This window comes from Mirounga leonina, unplaced genomic scaffold (genome assembly GCF_011800145.1).
Source record: "Mirounga leonina isolate KUSES-001 unplaced genomic scaffold, KU_Mleo_1.0 Mir_195, whole genome shotgun sequence".
In the NCBI taxonomy this organism is placed as follows: Eukaryota; Metazoa; Chordata; class Mammalia; order Carnivora; family Phocidae; genus Mirounga; species Mirounga leonina.
This window is the reverse complement of record NW_023270490.1, coordinates 752,836-771,600: the sequence shown is the minus strand read 5'-3', so window position 1 is coordinate 771,600 and position 18,765 is coordinate 752,836. Positions and strand designations below refer to the sequence as shown.

The window sequence follows — 18,765 nt, the reverse complement described above, 5'->3', positions numbered from 1 at the left end:
GTACATATCTGCTAGTGTAATTGCTGGATCATCCTGTAAATCTATGTTTAACTTTTTGAGGAACCACCACACTGTTTTGCACAGAGGTTGGGCCATTTTATATTCCCACCAGGAATGCTCTGTGATTCCCACTGCTCCATGTGCTTGCTAACACTTGCTGTTTTCATTGGCCATTCTTAAGGGGTGCAAAGTGGTGTCTCATTGTGATTTTGACTTGCATTTCCCTAATGATGAGTGATACTGAGCTCATGTACTCGTTAGCCTTCTTCATGTACTCATTTCTACCTTCTTAAGAAAATGTCTATTCAAGTCCCTTTCCCATTTTTAAATTGGGTTGTTTGTTGTTGAGTTGTTTCTACATTCTGGATATTAATTCATCAGATCTATGATCTGCATGTGCTTTCTCCTATCTGTGGGTCGTCTTTACTTTCTTGAGAGCGTCTTTTGATGCACAAAAGTGTTTAATTTTGATGCAGTCCAGTTTATCGGCTTTTTCTTTTGTTGCCTCTGTTTTCCGTCTCCGGCACATCCAGCATCATGAAGCTTTTTCCTGATATTCTAAGAGTTTTATGATTTTAGCCCTTATGTTTAGGTCTTTGATCCATTTTGAGGTAATTTTTGTATATGGTATAGGTGGTTTTTTGTTGTGTTTTTGTTTGCATGTGGAAATCTGTTTTTCTAAGCACCATTTGTTGAACATACTAAAATGCAGGGTGGTTGTTTGTTTAAGTTTAAAACTTGTTTAAAAAATAAATTTCAAACCAAACCTCCACGGAGCTCTAAGGTGTCTTGCTTGAAGATTTCTGGCTTTAAAGATTCACTCATAAAAAGTCAGGCCCTCTTTCCGTTTAGGATTTAAACAAGAATAAAAGTATCTTTAAGTTAATAAAGCCACCAGAAATGCTATGCAAATAGTTCTGACCAGGCAGAGAGTGAAGTGAAACCCGACTAGAAGGAGAAGGCCGCCATCATGACAGGAGAGAGAAGTAGAGAGTGTCTGGGATGAATTTACTGGTATAGGATTATATTCTTGATGGTATTAATATTTTTAACTTAAGAGTTTTATTTTTTTTCCATTATAATGTGAAATACTGATACACGGAGGTGTAAGATCTATCTGATGAACGTATAGAAATGCACAACTGATAAAATCCTGGATAGTTTTAGCCATGGGTTCTTGTCAGAAAGTTCTAGTCTTAGAAATAGGATTTTTACAAATTCTTTGATAAAAGAGTCACAATAATAAGAAATAAGAAGAAAAATGCAGCTCTCTTGCCACAATTTGCAGGGAGGAGGGGGGCATTGCTATTACTGAGCTTATCTGGATTCTCATTATCACTGCGTGGATAGAGTCGGTTATCAGCTCGCACTGAGATCTCTGCCCTCCCTAATCCCAGCCCTGGCTGGAGGACTGTAAATGAACCTTGTTATAAAGATGGAGTCTCAGCCTTTGTTGAGTGGACTTGATTAGTTTGCACTTGAATTTTGGCCAGCAGCAGTGAGGAAAAGATTTTGTACACAATTTCATAATTTGTTCCATTGCATCCATTTTTTAAAAAGTGGGTTTCCAGGGACTTTTGTCCAAATGAGACACCTGCATACTTAGATGGAGAGACTTCTATTTGAACTTGCCATGTCCCACACAGAGCTGTCTGTATTCTGACTTTTTCCAGAATGTGGCTCGCCGGTCCTCAGGGAAGGCTTTGGGAGTCTGTCACTCTTCCTGAGCAGCTGTGGGCGTGTGGTTGCGCCATGTTGAGGCTGATTCATACCCCTGAGTCTGTTAGGTGTGGGGTTGTTTGTGGTGGATTTACAAGGTACAAGCTGACCCAAGTGTGAAATAATACTTTTTTTTTTTTTAACCTTTAAATTCACTGCCACATGGCACACAGGTGGCCTTGCTCCCTGGGGTAGTGCTCACTCCATGAAGCCAAGGTTCAGTGCTTAAGGTTTATCACAGCTGGGATGTTGACAGTTTTTAATAAGAGTTAACTACTAAACAATTATTCTTTCTTTAGGTGAATGGAAGAGAATCAGAAGAAGAAAATCTCAATAAATCGGAAATCAGTCAAGTGTTTGAGATTGCACTTAAACGGAACTTGCCTGTGAATTTTGAGGTAAGCTTGCTTTACAAGTAGGACTGCACTGTAAAATACTGTTGGCATTCACCATTGGGATGATTTTTTCCCTAAATAACATTGGAATTATCATCACAAACCTGTGAACCTTCAGGTTTAATACTCAGACTTTATACTTAACAAAGCAATATATATATATATTTTTAAGATTTTATTTATTTATTTGACAGAGAGATAGAGAGCACAAGTGGGCAGAGAGGCAGGGAGAGGGAGAGGGAGAAGCAGGCTCTCTGCTGAGCAGGGAGACCGATGCGGGGCTCGATCCCAGGACCCTGGGATCATGACCTGAGCTGAAGGCAGGCGCTTAACCGACTGAGCCACGCAGGCGCCCCTTAGCAAAGCAATATTGATTCTCTTCTTCGGGGTTGCTAATTTAGGGGCTGCCATGCCCCTCCAGACAGTCCATGGATGGTCTGCGAGCCTCCCAGAATGATTTTGAAGATTGTGTTTTCTAGAGAGAGGTTCCATTGTTTTCATAAGACTCTCAAAAGACTGTTACTCCCAAAACATTAATCTCCTTAACAGTCCCTAGGAATCATACATCGGAGTTAAAAGGACATCAGTTTTGTCCTTGTCCAGCATTTGCCCTGTAGATCACCTCTCTGATAACTTCATTTGTTGTTGGAGACTTTATGGTCTTAAAAACCATAACTAATGGGCTGTTAGTTCAATATGGAAAGTAAGGTACATTTAGGACATGTTTCCTTCAAGGACCCAGTGAGTCCAAACAGATGAGGCAGGTGGTGGAGGTTAGTAAGTTTTCTGTAATGGTCTGACACACGACAAATTCTTTGCAAATCCTTTTGGTTTCCGCACTTGGTTATGCAAGATTGTGTTTTACTATACAATGCACGTTTCTTTATCAATTCTTTGGTCTTTCAGAGGTCTTTCTTTGTTTTTTTGAGAGAGAGCACGGGGAGGGTGGGGAGGGACAGAGGGAGAAGGAGACAGGGAGAGAATCTTGTGGAGTCCGATCGCATGACCCCGAGGTCATGACCTTAGCTGAAATCAAGAGTTGGATGCCTAGGGGCGCCTGGGTGGCTCAGTCAGTTAAGCATCTGCCTTTGGCTCAGGTCATGATCCTGGGATCCTGGGATCGAGCCCCACATTGGTCTCCATGCTCAGCGGGCAGTCTGCTTCTCCGCCTCCCACTCGCGCTCTTTTTCTCTCTCAACTCTGTCTCAAAGAAATAAATAAAAAATCTTGAAAAAAGAAAAAAGTTGGACGCCTAACCGACTGTGCCCCCCAGGTGCCCCAGGTCTTTCAGAGTTCTAAAGACTATATATTTAGTCTTCCAAAATGCTGTACGCTTCTACTTCGTTACTTAGGCAAATGTAATTTGAGGTGGGGCATTTGCTTAAAAAAACAATTTTAAGTGGTCCATAAATTTCTTTTGGCCTGTTTCTTTTTTTAAAAAGTCCCCCTGTGGGGCACCTGGGTGGCTCAGTTGGTTAAAAAATCCCCCTGAAGTTTATTATGCTGTAAAATACTGTAATTTGTAGCATTTTTGCAGTTACAAGTGACCCCCAAACTTCATGCCTGACCTTTATAAAATATATACCTTCTCTTATTAATGTGCTAGCGCCCTAAACTGGCTCCTGAGTTCAGTCCTTAACCCGCCTGCTGCATGCTGCTGACTTCTGGCCTTTAGCTCGCAGTGCTTCCCTGCCTGCCATGGAGCACAGGTGGGATGGGAGGTCACACTTGCATCATGGGGCCACCCTGCATCACCCCACACCCATCCCTGTCCCACCCTGGCCAGCAGGACCAGGTTTACACTGTCCCTTCCTCTCAGAGGGCAGAGCCCTGGACAGACGAGGACTGTGTCTTACCTGGCTCTCTGTCCCTTCTGGCCCTTCTCCCTCTGTTGGCATTGGGGAGGGAGGCAATGAGACAGGAGATACGCAGAATGACAGAGCTAGTTGATGGGTGGGAACTAGGTGGGAGCTTCACTCCGAAAACCAAGAGGTCTTCCTAGGTACCTGTTGCAGGAAGGGAAGAAGTCCTCCTTTTCTCCTCGTGCTGAGGGATTGGTAGGGCATGAGATTTTTAGAGATTAGAGGGGTGCCAAGATTGTGGGAGTGGGAGGTGCCTGGCTTCCCGGGTCACCTCAGGATTACAGAGGTGACTGCTGGCACCAGGGCCTTGGATCCCTGTGAAGCTTGCCACGTGTTCCTACTAGTTTGTTGCCCTGCCTGAGAGTCAGCTTTCTGGAACCTTAGTGAAGGAATGCCATTTTTTTTTGCTCTGTGGGATTTGGAGACCAGATTGCTTCTGTTCCACTTCCGCTTTGTTTAGATTTCGGATTTGGGTCTCAAGCTTGTGTTCAGGACTATGTAACACAGCAGGAAATGGTCTGATCACCTGAAGGAAGTTTTGGGAGCGCCCTCTGGTGGGTGAATATCTTTAGGGTAATCATTTAAGACATTCCAGTTTGTTCGTTGGTGATGGTGGTGAATTTGTTAATGTGAGTGCTTATGTTAAATAGCTCATCGATCAAAGGGTCATATTACTTCCATTATTAGCTTGAGCAAGGACTTTCATTTTTTTCCCCCACAGTTCTGTCTCTTGCACCTGGAAGATTACCTGGCACATACTGGATGCTCAGGAAATGTTTGTTGAGTAAATAAATGGAACAGTTTTGTTTTTTTTTTACTGAGTTTTTTATAGTAAAATCTGTCACATAGAAATCTGGGTTAGAAGTGTTTAATAGAAGAAGGCAGGAGCCTTTCCTACGGTTCTCCAGAAAAAATGTATATAGCTTGACTTTTGATAAAATACATAGTTTTAGTAAAAAAATGGTGCTGATTGATAAAGTCACCGGGAGGCAGTTGTGACCTCTACATGACCTTGCACTAAATCCATTGTAGGTGGAACTCCACATTTAGATTGGTTGGCTGGTGATGTGAGTAGATGATTGAGTCAACTCTGAGAGGCCAAGAGTCCGGGTGGGGCTGAGTGTTCGGAAACCAGGCTGTCAGGGTGGGAGGTGGTGTGTGAGGGGCCCTCCCTGCCAACCTCTTCCTTTGGGGGGCAGTGAAGGCCGCTCTCCGGGGGGGCCGCTGGTTCTCACCTGGGGAGCACAGCACTGCTGTTTTGGGGCCCCTTTGGTTTTCCTAGCCATTGTTTGAATATTTTATTTTGAAAAATTTCAAACCTGTGGAAGAGTTGGAAGAATAGGACAGTGAATTTCTCCTTCACTGAGATTTACTAGTGATTAACATTTTACATTTGCTTTTTCTCTCTGTGAATGCACATACTATTTTCTATCTCTTCTTACCCTTGCTGGGTCATTTGAGTAAGTGGCAGGTATCAGGATTCCTAAATTTCAACATGTAGCTTTTAAGGACAAGACATTATCTTAAATAAGCACAATCTAATGATCAAATACAGGAAATTGAGCATCACTAATTCTTACGTAACGTATGTCCTATATTCACATTCACATTTTGCCGTCTGTCCCTTCCGTCCTTGATGGCACGTATTTTCTTGTTCCCGTGGCAGCGCAGGATCACACCCTGCATCTGGTAGAGGCATCCCTGGGCTCTCCTTTTGTCTGTAACAGTTCGCAGCCTCTTTTGACATTTTTAAAAGGTACTTTGTAGAATGGCCCTCAGTTTGGTCTGATTGTTCCCTCATGATTAGTTTCAGATAATGCATTTTTTCCCTCAGGGCACCACAGATGTGGTGTGGGTTCTTCCGAGCATCACATGAGGGCATTTCCCCCGTGTCAGTGACGTTCCTTTCATTGGCTTACACCAGAGCTTCACCTTAAGGAGACTTTCTTTCTCTTTGCAATTAATCCGTATCCTGCGAGGAGATGTTTGAAGGCTATGCCCTCAGAGATTTCCCCATTGATTCTCATAGTCATTGATAATTCTTCCCAGTAACAGTCACTGCTATGGTGGATTTTCTGCCTTTCTGAGCTGACATTCCACAGGAAATACCCCACCTCTGTACGTTAATTTTTATTAGCATAGGTCCACAGCTGCTTTTTTTATTCAAAGTGTTACTTCATTATTGTTGTCATTCATTGGAGGCGCCTGGCTGGCTTAGTTGGTGGAGGTGGAGGAGTGCGACTCTTGATCTTGGAGTCATGAGTTCAAGCCCCATATTAGGTGTAGAGCTTACATTTAAAAAAAGGAAAAAGAAAAAAAAAACAACATGGTTCAACATTATTGTCATTCATTTTGATATTCAAATTGCCATTCAGCTGGTTGCTGTGTCCTTTGATATTCCCCTGTGGGGATGTTTTTGGAAGGGAGGGTAGTTTTTTTTTTTTTGAGGTAATTTACATACAGTAAAATCCATTCTATTTAGATTTATTGATGTGTTTTGATGAATGTATACAGTGGTGGAACCACCCCTGCAGTCAAGACCTAAAACCTCTTTCACCCCATAAAGTTGCCCTGAGGCCCTTTGCAGCCAGTTCTTTTCCTCCGTCCTCAGCCTCAGGCAACCACTGATCCAATTTCCGCCCTTACAGTTTTTCTCTTTTCAGAACATTATATAAATGGAATTACAGAGTTTATTGCCTTTAGTCTGGCTTCTTTAACTTAATGTAATGCAGGTGTTGAGTTGTCCATGTTGCACAGAGCAGTAGTTCCTGCCTTTTTTTTTTTTTTTTTTTTTTTTTGATTTTATTTATTTAGGGGCGCCTGGGTGGCTCAGTCGCTAATAAGCGTCTGCCTTCGGCTCAGGTCATAATACCAGGGTCCTGGGATCAAGCCCGGCATCGAGCTCCCTGCTCAGCAGGAAGCCTGCTTCTCCCTCTTCCACTCCCCCTGCTTGTGTTCCCTCTCTCACTGTCTCTCTCTGTCAAATGAATAAATAAAATCTTAAAAAAAAAAAAAGATTTTATTTATTTGAGAGCGAGTGTGAAAGAGAGAAAGCACAGGTGGGGGGCGGGGTGCAGAGGGAGAAGCAGACCCTGAGATCATGACCTGAGCTGAAATCACCAGTTGGAGGCTTAACCAGCTGAGCCACCCAGGCACGGCAGCCCCCCCACCCCAAGCCCAGCATCTCTGCTGTGCTGCTTTGCCATCTGGGCATCTTCTTTCGGGGAGCATCTGTTCACGTCTGTCGGTTTTGTTACAGAGTTGTTTTATTACTGAGTTTTGAGGGTTATTTATATATTCTGAATACAATCCTTTTATCAGATACGTATTTTCTAAATATTTTCTCCCAGCGTGTGGCTTGTCTTTTCATTTTTTAAATGGTATCTTTGAAAGAACAGAGATTTTAGTGAGGTAGAATTTGCCTAATTTTTCTTTTATGTTTCATGGTTGTTGTATGTAACCTAAGACACCTTTGTCTCATGTAAGGTCATTCTTCTTCTCTTCTCTTCTTGAAGCTTTATGATTCATTTTGAGTTACAGTTTTTATATATGCTGTGAGGTGGTTTTTTTTCCTCTTCTGCTTGTGTGCCTCATTATCCCTGCTCACTTGCTTCTCACCTCCCCTGTTCAGATTTTGAGTGAACTTAAATGTTTTAGCCTTACCCTTACTTTGAACTTTCCCTGCTCAAGTTTTGGCACCAGTAGAAATGGAAATTCTAACAGACATGGCCTTAGCTGGTCCTGCAGGAGCCCCATTCCCCCTCACGGAGAGCGGCACGTGGAGATGAGGATGGGGCACCAGGCATGCTTGTTGCTGTTGGAGGGAGGGTCACTGCTTCTAGGCCTTGTAGGCAGGCATCGCTAGAAAATACCTCTATTTTCAGAATTACCAGTTTATACCTCTCATTTTCATCTAGCATCACAAGGCTCTTCCCCTCCATTCCTAATTCCATACTTAGACCTCCTGCTGACCATCTGTTGAGGTGTGCTTCCTGTGTAGAAAATGGGCATGTCTTCAGGGCACAGCCCGTTTCGAGCCTGTGGTTCACCACCCAGATCCAGATCTAGAGCATTCCCATAACCTCCAGCAGTCCCTGGGCCCCTTTCAAGTTAACACCCACCCAGAAGCTGTTTTCTGAAACCTATACTATGGCTTCATTTTCTTTGTTCTTAGACCTCATATAAATAGAATGATACAGTATGGATTGTTCGGTGTCAAGTCTCTAATCCTCAACAGAGTGTTTTTGAGTCTCATCCATGTATGGCAGGAGCTAATTGCCGTGCAGTATTTCCCTGTATGAATGTAAAGCTGTGCTTTATCCATTGTCCTCTTGATGGACATTGTGAGTGGTTTCCACGTTGGGAACTTTTATGAATAAAGCTGCTAAGGCTTCTTGTGTACACATGCACCCAGAATTGCCAAGTCAAGGGTAAGTGTTTAATAAAAATTGTCAAGTTGGGGGCGCCTGGGTGGCTCAGTTGGTTAGCATCTGCCTTCGGCTTGGGCCATGATCCCGGGGTCCTGGGATCGAGTCCTGCACTGTCCCGCTTCAGGCTCCCTGCTCAGCGGGGAGTCTGCTCCTCTCTCTGCCCCTCCCCACTGCTCGTGCGTGCTCGTGCTCTCTCTCAAATAAATAAAATCTGTAAAACAAGTTGTCAAGCTCCTTCCCAAGGTGATTGTACTAGTTTATACTCTGACCAGTTGTTCCACATCCTTGTCAACACTTGATGCTGTCAGTTGTTTTAATTTTAGCCATTTTGGGGTGTTGTGTATATTTCAGTATTCCATTGTGGTTTCGATTTGCATTTCCTTGATGACAAATGATAACCATTTTTCATATGCTTATTGGCCATTTAGAGATCTTGTTTCGTAAAGTACCTGTTCAAGTCTTTCATTAATTGGGTAGTTGACTTACAGAGGTTCTTTCAGTATTCTGGATATAAACCCTCAGGTACATATATTGCAAATGTTCTCCCCCGTTTTGTGGACTCCCTGTATTTTCTAATTGTTGTCTTTTGATGAGAACAGTTATTTTAATTTCGAGGAGCTCCGAATTTGTTTTCTTTATGGCTGGTACTTCGTGTTTTTAAGAGCTGTTTGCCAACTGCATGCTCCAGGCCTTTTCTCCTATGTTTTCTTCTTCTTTTTTTTTTAAAAGGAAAATCTGTATTTAATCTTGTGAAAAGTTAAGAGAATAACCAGTAGCTTCCATTTTTGTTTTAAGTTATTATTACCATTAAATTCTATTCTTTTTATAAAAATTTGTTTTAAAAAACTCCCCACACATAAACAAGCCACAAACTACCAACGTAGAAATGCAAACACAGCCAACATGGACACCTCAGGTGACACAGGAATGGGGTTCCTGGGGGGTCAACAGTGAAGGACAGAGGCACTGAAAGGAAAACGGTGCCTTGAACATGTGTTTTCTTCTTCTTCTTCTTTTTTTTAAATGATTCCAAATTAGTGTCTCTTCAGAACTTTTTTTTTTAAGATTTTATTTATTTGAGAGAGAGAGCAGAAGAGGGGAAGAGGGTCTGAGGGAGAAGCAGGCTCCCCGCTGAGCAGGGAGCCCGATGTGGGACTCAATCCCAGGACTCCAGGATCATGACCTGAGCTGAAGGCAGTGGCCCAACCAACTGTAGTCACCCAGGCGCCCCACTCCTATGTTTTCTTCTGAGAGTGTTACAGTTTTAGCTTTCACATTTAGGTCTGTGTTCTGGCTCCAGGTACCTGTTGTTTGTGGTGGAGTTTGAGACTGTGTGGTTCAGCTTTTCTTCCACGTGGATATGTAGTGCTTTTTTTTCCCCCCCCTTTAAGACTTTTGATTTAAAAAAAAAAAAAAAAGTATTTTGTCCTTGCTGCTGTGGACTCTGGGCTGCTGGGGTCGGTGAATGATCTCAAGATGGCTGCATGAAAACTTGCTCTAAAAACCATTGACTGGGTAGCTTTGGGGGAGATCATACCCCAAAAACAGAAGGCCATTGCTAACTCCCCGAAATCCTGGAATGAGACACTTACCTCCAGGTTGGCTAGTCTCCCTGAGAAACCACCTGCTATCGACTGGGCTTACTACAAGGCCAATGTGGCGAAGGCTGGTTTGGTAGATGACTTTGAGAAGAAGTTTAATGCCCTGAAGGTTCCCGTGCCAGAGGATAAATATACTGTTCAGGTGGATGCTGAAGAAAAAGATGATGTGAAAAGTTGTGCCGAGTTTTTGTCTCTCTCAAAGGCCAGGATTGAGGAATATGAAAAAGAGCTGGAGAAGATGAGGAACGTAATTCCATTTGATCAGATGACCATTGAGGGAGGACCTGAATGAAGTCTTCCCAGAAACCAAATTAGACAAGAAGAAGTATCCCTATTGGCCTCACAAGCCAATTGAGAATTTATAAACTTGAGTTGGGGAGAAAGCTCTGGCCCTCGTATTGTAAATGCTGGACATTAAAAATAATGATACGGTGCAAAAAAAAAAAAATTTTTTTTTTTTTTATGTACTTTGGTGTGTTTGCCAGAAATCACAAGACCAAATGTGTGCAGGTCTGTTTCTGCATTCTGTTCTGATTTATTGATCTCATTGTTTGCCTTTAAACAATGCTGTGAGGGCATCGTTGCTATAACTTTATCGGAAGTCTTGAAATCTGCTAGTGTGAGTCCTTAGTTCTTTTCAAGAGTGTCTTAGCTAACCTAAGTTAGCTCGTTCAATTTTTATTTTCCTTCTATGTGATCCAATAAGAACCCTACTTAAGTTTCTGTCCACACTCAATTTTAGTGTTTTTCTCCCATCTTTGTTGACTTATTTTTATATTTTTAATATGTAAAACACTAAATGCTTCTAAAAGTCAAAACTATACAAAAAGATACACTCAGAAGCATCATCCTGTCCCTGCTCTACACAGTCCCTCCCACATGCTGTAGGGAACTAATTCTCTCAGTTTCTGTTTTATCCATCCTGTGTTTCTTTTTGCAAAAATAAGCATATAAACACACACGTGTGTGTCTGTTTATATATTTGTGTATATGTGTGGGTATATATAAATTTTTTTTTTTTTACACAAAAGTTAGGGTACTGTATAAACTCTTGGCAGTTTGGTTTTTTTTACTTAGTGTGTATTGGAAATCACGGTCAGTGCTTTGAAATTTCTCATTCTTTTTTAAAGCTGCATAGCAATCAGGATTTAATAAGCTCAGACTTGGCTGGAGGCTCAGAGCAAATATTAAACTTGAACTCTTTGTGTTGCAATTATTTCTGGACTTCGCTGGGACAGCTTCCTTTCTGCCATTTGCAGTGGATCCCCTGAACTCAGGACAGTCTCTGACCCTGGGAAGACGGGAGCCGTTCTGCTCGGAGGGTGGGAGCAGAACTTGTTTTCCTCTTTACTCCGTGCTAACTGTATGGGGGACCAACCAGACCCAAGAACATTAGCAAGTCTGAGAAATAAGGAAGGGAAGAAAAGCATTCAGGATTTTCACTGTTTTCTTTTGCTGACATTTACGCTGCCTGCATTGATCAGGTCTTGTCCGTAACTCGCCCTTCCCTGTGGTTCCTGGGAGGTCGTGTGCTGAGCAGTGTGTCCTACCACTGGCAGGAAGTGTCTGTCACGCTTTCACTCAGTCTTTCCCTCTGAAACAGGTTGCCCGGGAGAGCGGCCCCCCCCATATGAAGAGCTTTGTGACCAAGGTGTCAGTTGGGGAGTTTGTTGGGGAAGGTGAAGGGAAGAGCAAGAAGATTTCAAAGAAAAACGCTGCTATCGCTGTCCTCGAGGAGCTAAAGAAGCTACCACCCCTGCCTACGGTCGAGCGAGTGAAGCCCAGAATCAAAAAGAAAACAAAATCCATAGTCAGGGTAAGAACCTTCTCGATCGAAGAGGGTATTTCCATTGCCTGTAGATGACGGGGGAGGACATATTAAAAGGTTCACTAGGTTGCTGACCCTAGTGACAGGATAGGCACTGACGGGCCACCTTGGGTGGTTCCTCCCAGGAGCCCCCTCGGCAAAGACGCGGACGCCGAGGCGCTGGCAGCTGTGCGCACACGTCGCGGGTGAGGGGTGATCACAGGAACCGTGTGCGTCTGCAGCGCCCTTCTGCAGAGCGAATGGCGACAAAGTGTCCTTCCTCCACCTCGCTCACCGCTGAACTGGTGCGAGCGTGAAGCAGATTTGTGGGAGCAAAGGCGTCTGGGGGCAGTGAGGCGTTTCACCAAACACCTCCTATTCTTTGGGGTTTTTTAAGCCATGTCAATGGACCTGTCAAAAATTATACTAGCCCCTTGCTTCCCCACCCAGAGAACGGACAAGAGTCCAGCCCTTCTGTTTAGGGCATGTTTAGGAATACTAGGGTCTGTTCTGATTGTCAGTATACAGTTTTGACCTTTGAACAGCACGGGCCCCCACCGCACAGTGGAAAGCCTGGGTTTAACTTCTGACTCCCCAGACACTTAACCACTAATGGCCTACTGTTGACCAGAAGCTTTACCAATAAGATAAATAGTCAGTTAATATGTTTTATATGTCATATGTTGTATACGTGTGTATGTATTAAATGCTATATTTGCACAGTAAAGTAATCTGGAGGAAAGCAAACGTTATTAAGGAAATCTTAAGGAAGAGAAAATACACTTACTGTACTCTATTATAGTTATAAAAAAAAAATCCACTTCTAGGTGGACCTGCACAGTTCAAACCCTTGTTGTTCAAGAGCCAGCTATAGTTTCACGCTTTGCCAAGACCCCGTGCCCAGGGGTGAGCACACGCTATAGACTGTTGCAGCTCCCCTTTTCTCTCAGGAGATCCCAGGAACCACCCCACACGAGCAGTGGCTGAGGGTTCCGTGGCGCTAAAGATGGCCATTGGGAGGAAACTGGGATTCTTAGGTTCTTTCCACGTGGTGTCAGCCTGAGATTTTGTGTTTCGTGTGTGTGTGTTTTTTAAATAGTTTCTGGATTTTGAGTCCTTGTTAAGAAAGCTGGGGACCCATCTTATAACAGACTTTTGGGGGGAATTTTAGGAGTAGTGTTCTGTATTTTTTTCTCTCTTCATTGTCAAGTTGAAATTTATTGTTAAAAAGCAGACTTTTCAGGGTTGCTTGCCTACCCATAGTGGGATACTGATGTTGGTTTGCCAGGAGCCTTTTAAAAAGTCACCTCAGAGCAATCCTAGAAAATCCCTAAGCATCTTTTAATTTTAAGAAGGTTTAAAAAAGATCTGATTAATTCTGGGCACTTAGATCAAACATAAAGGAATGTTGCGTTGTGTCCTGACCCCTGAATTGGCGAGGTCCTCTCTGTGGCTAACATGGCACATGGTGTCTACATCCGTTGTCGTCAGCTACAGAGCAGCACAGACTGCGGCCAGGGGATGAACCCGATCAGCAGACTGGCCCAGATCCAGCAGGCGAAAAAGGAGAAGGAGCCAGAGTACATGCTCCTCACAGAGCGAGGCCTCCCGCGCCGCAGAGAGTTTGTGATGCAGGTGGGTCGGCGTGGGTTGTGGCAGCCCTTCTGTGACCAACGCCCCACGCGGCTGGAGGGGTCCAGGGGCTGGGTGCTTTCCTGAGGGGGCCAGGTCCAGTGCCCTGGCCCAGTGGGCCCCGCTCCCCGCCATCAGACGTTAGCAGTAGTAAGACCACATTGCTTGTAGTAAATGCCTTAAAACGTGTCCTTGCATGCACACCGCACGTGCTGCTGAGTCAGCAGGTAGGAGCTCGGACACCTGCTCCAGGTCATGGGTGCTAGGGCAGGGGGATTGCGGGTGACCATTTCTCTTCAGTACATCTCCTTGAAGGCTTGTATTGTTCTTTTCAGAAGGTAAATTTTCCAAGTTCTATCAAAGGATCTGTTCCTGTTCCTCCCAATCTGTAGAATCTGGAGTCTAGGGTTGGTCCTCCTTAGATTGGGATTGCACTTTGGATTAGTGCAGAGTGTTTTCTTGTATTTGTGAAACGGTTACTCATATGGGCGGTCTACTTTGTGATTTGAATTTAATGGTGTTTTCTGGTGAAAAACCCAGTACTTTGCTCTCGTGTAGCAGTTCGCTCATGACTTGGGAAGTGTTCTCGGCGTGCTCTCCCTCCCCAGTCAGAAGGCGAGTAAAGTCACGGTCCTTCCAGGCGGCAAGGAAGATGGCAGCATACCAAGAGGATCAGTAATTTGGCCAAAATCAAAGCTGGTAGATGGCAAGGCCAGGATTCAACCCCAGAGCCCTCTTCACAGGCCAGGGAAGGTTTCCTTGACTCTCAGTTCTGGGACATGGGGCTTTTTGGTCTGGTCTGTGATCAGGACCAGCTCGGAAGGGGTTGTAAGCCGTGGTTACTTGCTGGAACCTGTGAACACTCAGCTCTCCTGGGGGGCGGGCTGGTGGGAAGGGGGGTGTTTATAGATGTGTTACGCATGTATAAACTACACGTCTGTGTAGTACAGATGTCCCAGAGAGGATGAGCTCCTGTCCGCTGACTCAGCAGCACGTGCGGTGCGCACGCGAGGACACGATTTAAGGCATCAAATTACTACAAGCAACATGGTCTTAGTAGTGCGAACGTCCGACGGCGGGGAGCGGGGCCCACTGGGCCAGGGCGCAGTTGACAAATAATACAGAAAACACGTAATACTCTTTACTTTCCGTGTTCTCTGTCACGTAAGGGCCGTGACAGTGTTAGATGGTGTTAGAAAAGCAGGCTGCCCGTGCTGTTGATAGAGGAGCATAGTTCTAGCATGAGAATCGGTTGACGTTTTTGTTCACATACAGAAGATGAAAGTAAAGACACGTTGGAACTTCATTTGTGAACAGTGAGTGACTTTGTTGAACCAGATCATTTTCAACGACTGGGTGGATGTTCCCGTTTTTTGTGCAGTTATAGGGCCCTGGCTGCAGACTCGACAGGCTTGTAAGCGTAGTTTGCGTGCCTGCCTCCGTCATTAACCTTTCCTCCATCTCATAAGTCTAGAGGAGACGACAGAACCACCGGAGGCGGGGTGCTGCGTAGTGCCTGCAGGGTTCCGTGGGGGGAACGCTCTGCCCGCGGCCGTGCAGGCGGTCCCGGGCTGGGCTCCACACACGTGCCCCGGGTCGCAGACCCTCAGCAGCACAGATGAGTGTCAGAGGGAGTCACGTCAGGAAGTGCGTTTTTAGAACTCCTTACGTTAAAGGGCCCGTAAGCTTCTGTGATCTCACATTGACCGGCGGCCGCCACGGGCGCCCCTGGGAGGCTTGTGGTCGCTGTTGGGTTCTTTTGCCCACACGCCACTGCCTCGCCAGTCTTACTCTGAAGGTGTAAGCACTGGTCTGAGTCCTGACTTCGTCCTCATGCAGGTGAAGGTGGGAAACCATACCGCAGAAGGAACAGGCACCAACAAGAAGGTGGCCAAACGCAACGCAGCTGAGAACATGTTGGAGATCCTTGGTTTCAAAGTCCCACAGGCTCAGCCCACCAAACCAGCCCTCAAATCAGAGGAGAAGGTGACTGCTCGGGGCTCTGTGTCCTTGCTCTCTAATGGCAAGATGACCTCCTCGCCTCATCCTAGGGGACTCTGGCAACCTCCAGGGCCAGGCTTCAGGGCAAGGCTTCATCCTCCTGGCAGGAAAACAGCCCTGCTGAGCGGCGTCCTATCCGTTTGGAGCATTATAATGTGGTCAGAAGGGGAGTTGCATGTCCGTGGCTCCGAGCGTGGCTCTGGGTTAAGTCGTTCTTGTTTCTGTATCTCTGTGGTCGGGGACACTTGGCTGGAGGGCAGCTCGCCCCTTTCCACTTGGAGGAGGATGGGCGACGGGGCAGCAGATGACCCTGTCTGCGGCTGCCCTCGTGCTCGCGGTGGGGCCCGCGTGGAAGGCCCGCGGCCTCAGGCTTCTGCTAGTTGGGAAGCAGGCTTTGGGTTTTCTGGGACACCGACACACTGGGATTTATGGAAGGAAATTCGTAGTTTGGATTCGGGATTCTTTTTTTCTTTATGAATTGAACACTAGATACAAAATCTTCTGCCAAGATTGGTAAAGCAGTACCCTCAAGCGGGTTCTCGACCGAGCTTGTTTCCACTGAGAGGTCCCGGGACGGGACCCCTCCCTGTGCCAGCCGTGCCGGCAGCGGGCCGTGGCCGCGGACACTCCTCGGAGAATCGGCACAGAGCCTGGACACTTGGTTTTGGCGTTTTTCATTCCAAAATCTGATAGAAGATTTCCCTTCTCGGAAAGGAGCTATGACAAAAGTTTTCTCTCATAGCATTCCCCCCCCCCCCCCCCCGTTTGTTATCTTTGGAAATGTCACCTTTTCTTTGAATTGGATATTAGTTCCAGAAAAGTCTTTGTTTAGCTTTCATCTAAAAGCTGCTTTTCCCCCGCCTTGGGGAAAGCATCTAGCATCTCTGGCTCCCTCTGGTTAAATGTCCTCCTGTCGTCCTGTGAGTGCTGAGCAGAGCTGAGCCCCCGGCTCAGGAGGATTCTTAGCCTCCTCTGGTAGAGGACAGGCCATGGGGGCGGGAGTGGCTCGGGGGCAGGCGCGGTTCGGGGGGAACGCAGGAGGCTGCTGGGCCATTCGGCGTGGGGGTAGGGCTTCTCTGCTGATTACCTCTTCATATTTCAAAAGGTTACAAACCACAGATGAACGCTGGTTGGAGCTGGTATAGTTTCAGAGAGTAAGAACTAATCTTGCGACAGTTTGATTTCCACTCATGGCGTGTTTTTTTTTTTTTTTTTTTTTAAGACACCAATAAAAAAACCAGGGGATGGAAGAAAAGTAACCTTTTTTGAACCTGGCTCTGGGGATGAAAATGGGACTAGTAAGTGTGATGTTAATACTGTCTTGATCTGAATGTGAGTCTGGGCTTGGCGTGGCCCCTGGAACGACGAGCAGTGTGGAGCTCTGCGGCCTCCCCGAGCTGTCGTGTGCGTCGAGGGCGGGCTGGCGGGGTGGCAAAGGTCTTTCCTAGCGGCGCACATGGCCTCGTGTTGATCTGTCTGCGTGTCCCTCCCTAGGCAATAAAGAGGATGAGTTTAGGATGCCTTATCTTAGTCATCAGCAGCTGCCCGCGGGGATTCTTCCCATGGTGCCCGAGGTTGCCCAGGCCGTAGGAGTCAGTCAAGGACACCACACCAAAGATTTCACCAGGGCAGCTCCGAATCCGGCCAAGGCCACGGTAACTGCCATGATAGCCCGTGAGTTGTTGTATGGGGGCACCTCGCCCACAGCCGAGACCATTTTAAAGAATAACATCTCTTCAGGCCACGCACCCCATGGACCTCTTACAAGACCCTCTGAGCAGCTGGACTATCTTTCCAGAGTCCAGGGATTCCAGGTAACTGTTAGGGTGGAGCTGTGTGGTCTAGACCTCAGTGCACTCAACTTTTTTGGGTTTCTCTCAGAAAATGAGCCTTGCACCTCGTTTATTAAATCCAGGTCTTTATGTGGAGGAAGGGTGGAGGGCACGTGGTACCTGATGGTCCTGAGGCGGGTGGAGGGAGTTCGGGAAAGTATGGGACAAGCCTGTATGGTAACAGAATCACCTTGTCCTTTGCTAATAAATAAGCTTTTACAAAATCCAAGCTAACCGTAGTAACAAAGCTTGTCATCTTAGTGATAGTTCTAGCAAGAATGGATTCAGTGTGCTGGCCCTTTTCAGCCTAGCAGAAAAGGACATGGCTTCTTTCAGACCAGGTGTTTGGTACCCCCCCTTTCTCCCCGACCAGGGTTTTTGGGTACCCCCAGCTGCAGGCGCCCCGGACAGTCTGCTCACTGAGCAGGAGTCGTGTCTGGTTGACAGCAGGAGAAAGATGTGTCTTCTCCATTTGCTGGGCTCCTTGCGTATTCGCTGCTGCCCTACTCGCCTCGGTTTTCTTTTCCCCTCAGGTTGAATACAAAGACTTCCCCAAAAACAACAAGAACGAGTTTGTATCTCTTATCAATTGCTCCTCTCAGCCACCTCTGATCAGCCATGGTATTGGAAAGGATGTGGAGTCCTGCCATGACATGGTACGTTCCCCAGGGCTCCTGGCCCCTGCCTATTGCTGGCCTTGGGCAGACAGGAGAAGGGTTCTCCCGGAGACTTGGGTACTTTTATAGACTTCGTATTTTTGAAGATTTCTTCCTCAGTTTATTGATTGTTCACTGTTTATCAGAATTCATCAGCCTTAGACTCTCCTTCCCGTCCCTGTGCTGGCCTGGGGGGTGGACTTGGGTCCTGGACCCCCTCCACGCGCTGTGTCCATTCCTCTCCTCCCAGAACACAGACCACACGCCCAGGTTCGGGCAGCTGTAGAAAGCCCCTTATTTTGGTCTCCGTTCAGGTGCAACTACTGTTAACGAGAAGTACAAAACTGAGAAAAAGAACTGATTAATCTAGGTAAACTGTGGTATATCCGCCTGATGGAATATAATGCAAACATCAAATTAACGTATTCTAACAAGGGAACATGACAGGTTTCTGTTCTAAAGCAAGATACAAAATGTGTAGTCTAGTTACCATAAAGTTAAAAATATTAAAAGAAAATTAGCAGAGGTTGTGATTCAATGAGGTAAACATGGATAATTTATTTTGTAATTTGTATTTCAAACCGAAAGTCCAAATATTAAGGGAATGTGAGGTTTAGTGGGACTCCCTGTTTTGTCCCTCGCCTACCTGTTCAAACAGCGTCTTGCTGTGGCCCCGGGTGGCGGTCATGCTCTGACTCTTCTTTTTGTCCCTGCCAGGCTGCACTGAACATCTTAAAGCTGCTCTCTGAGTTGGACCAATCGAGTACAGAGATGCCAAGAACAGGAAATGGACCAATGTCTGTGTGAGTGAGCTGATTTACTCGGAAAGG

At 45.8% G+C, this 18,765-nt stretch overlaps 1 protein-coding gene and 1 pseudogene across 11 annotated transcripts in view; both read left to right on the top strand.

The window, feature by feature from the left end:
* Window positions 1-18,765, top strand: part of STAU1 (staufen double-stranded RNA binding protein 1) — a 54,729-nt gene that overhangs the window by 33,947 nt on the left and 2,017 nt on the right. For 7 of the 11 annotated variants that reach the window (XM_035025361.1, XM_035025368.1, XM_035025366.1 and 4 more), the window contains 8 exons: window positions 2,019-2,117; window positions 11,593-11,823; window positions 13,306-13,449; window positions 15,286-15,432; window positions 16,670-16,745; window positions 16,942-17,261; window positions 17,813-17,935; window positions 18,653-18,738. In XM_035025361.1, coding sequence (XP_034881252.1) covers window positions 2,019-2,117; window positions 11,593-11,823; window positions 13,306-13,449; window positions 15,286-15,432; window positions 16,670-16,745; window positions 16,942-17,261; window positions 17,813-17,935; window positions 18,653-18,738 — 1,226 coding nt within the window. The remainder of the gene's footprint in view (window positions 1-2,018; window positions 2,118-11,592; window positions 11,824-13,305; window positions 13,450-15,285; window positions 15,433-16,669; window positions 16,746-16,941; window positions 17,262-17,812; window positions 17,936-18,652; window positions 18,739-18,765) is intronic. The other 4 variants (XM_035025364.1, XM_035025369.1, XM_035025363.1 and 1 more) reach the window with 3 other exon arrangements.
* On the top strand, window positions 9,883-10,441 carry LOC118023949 (annotated as a pseudogene).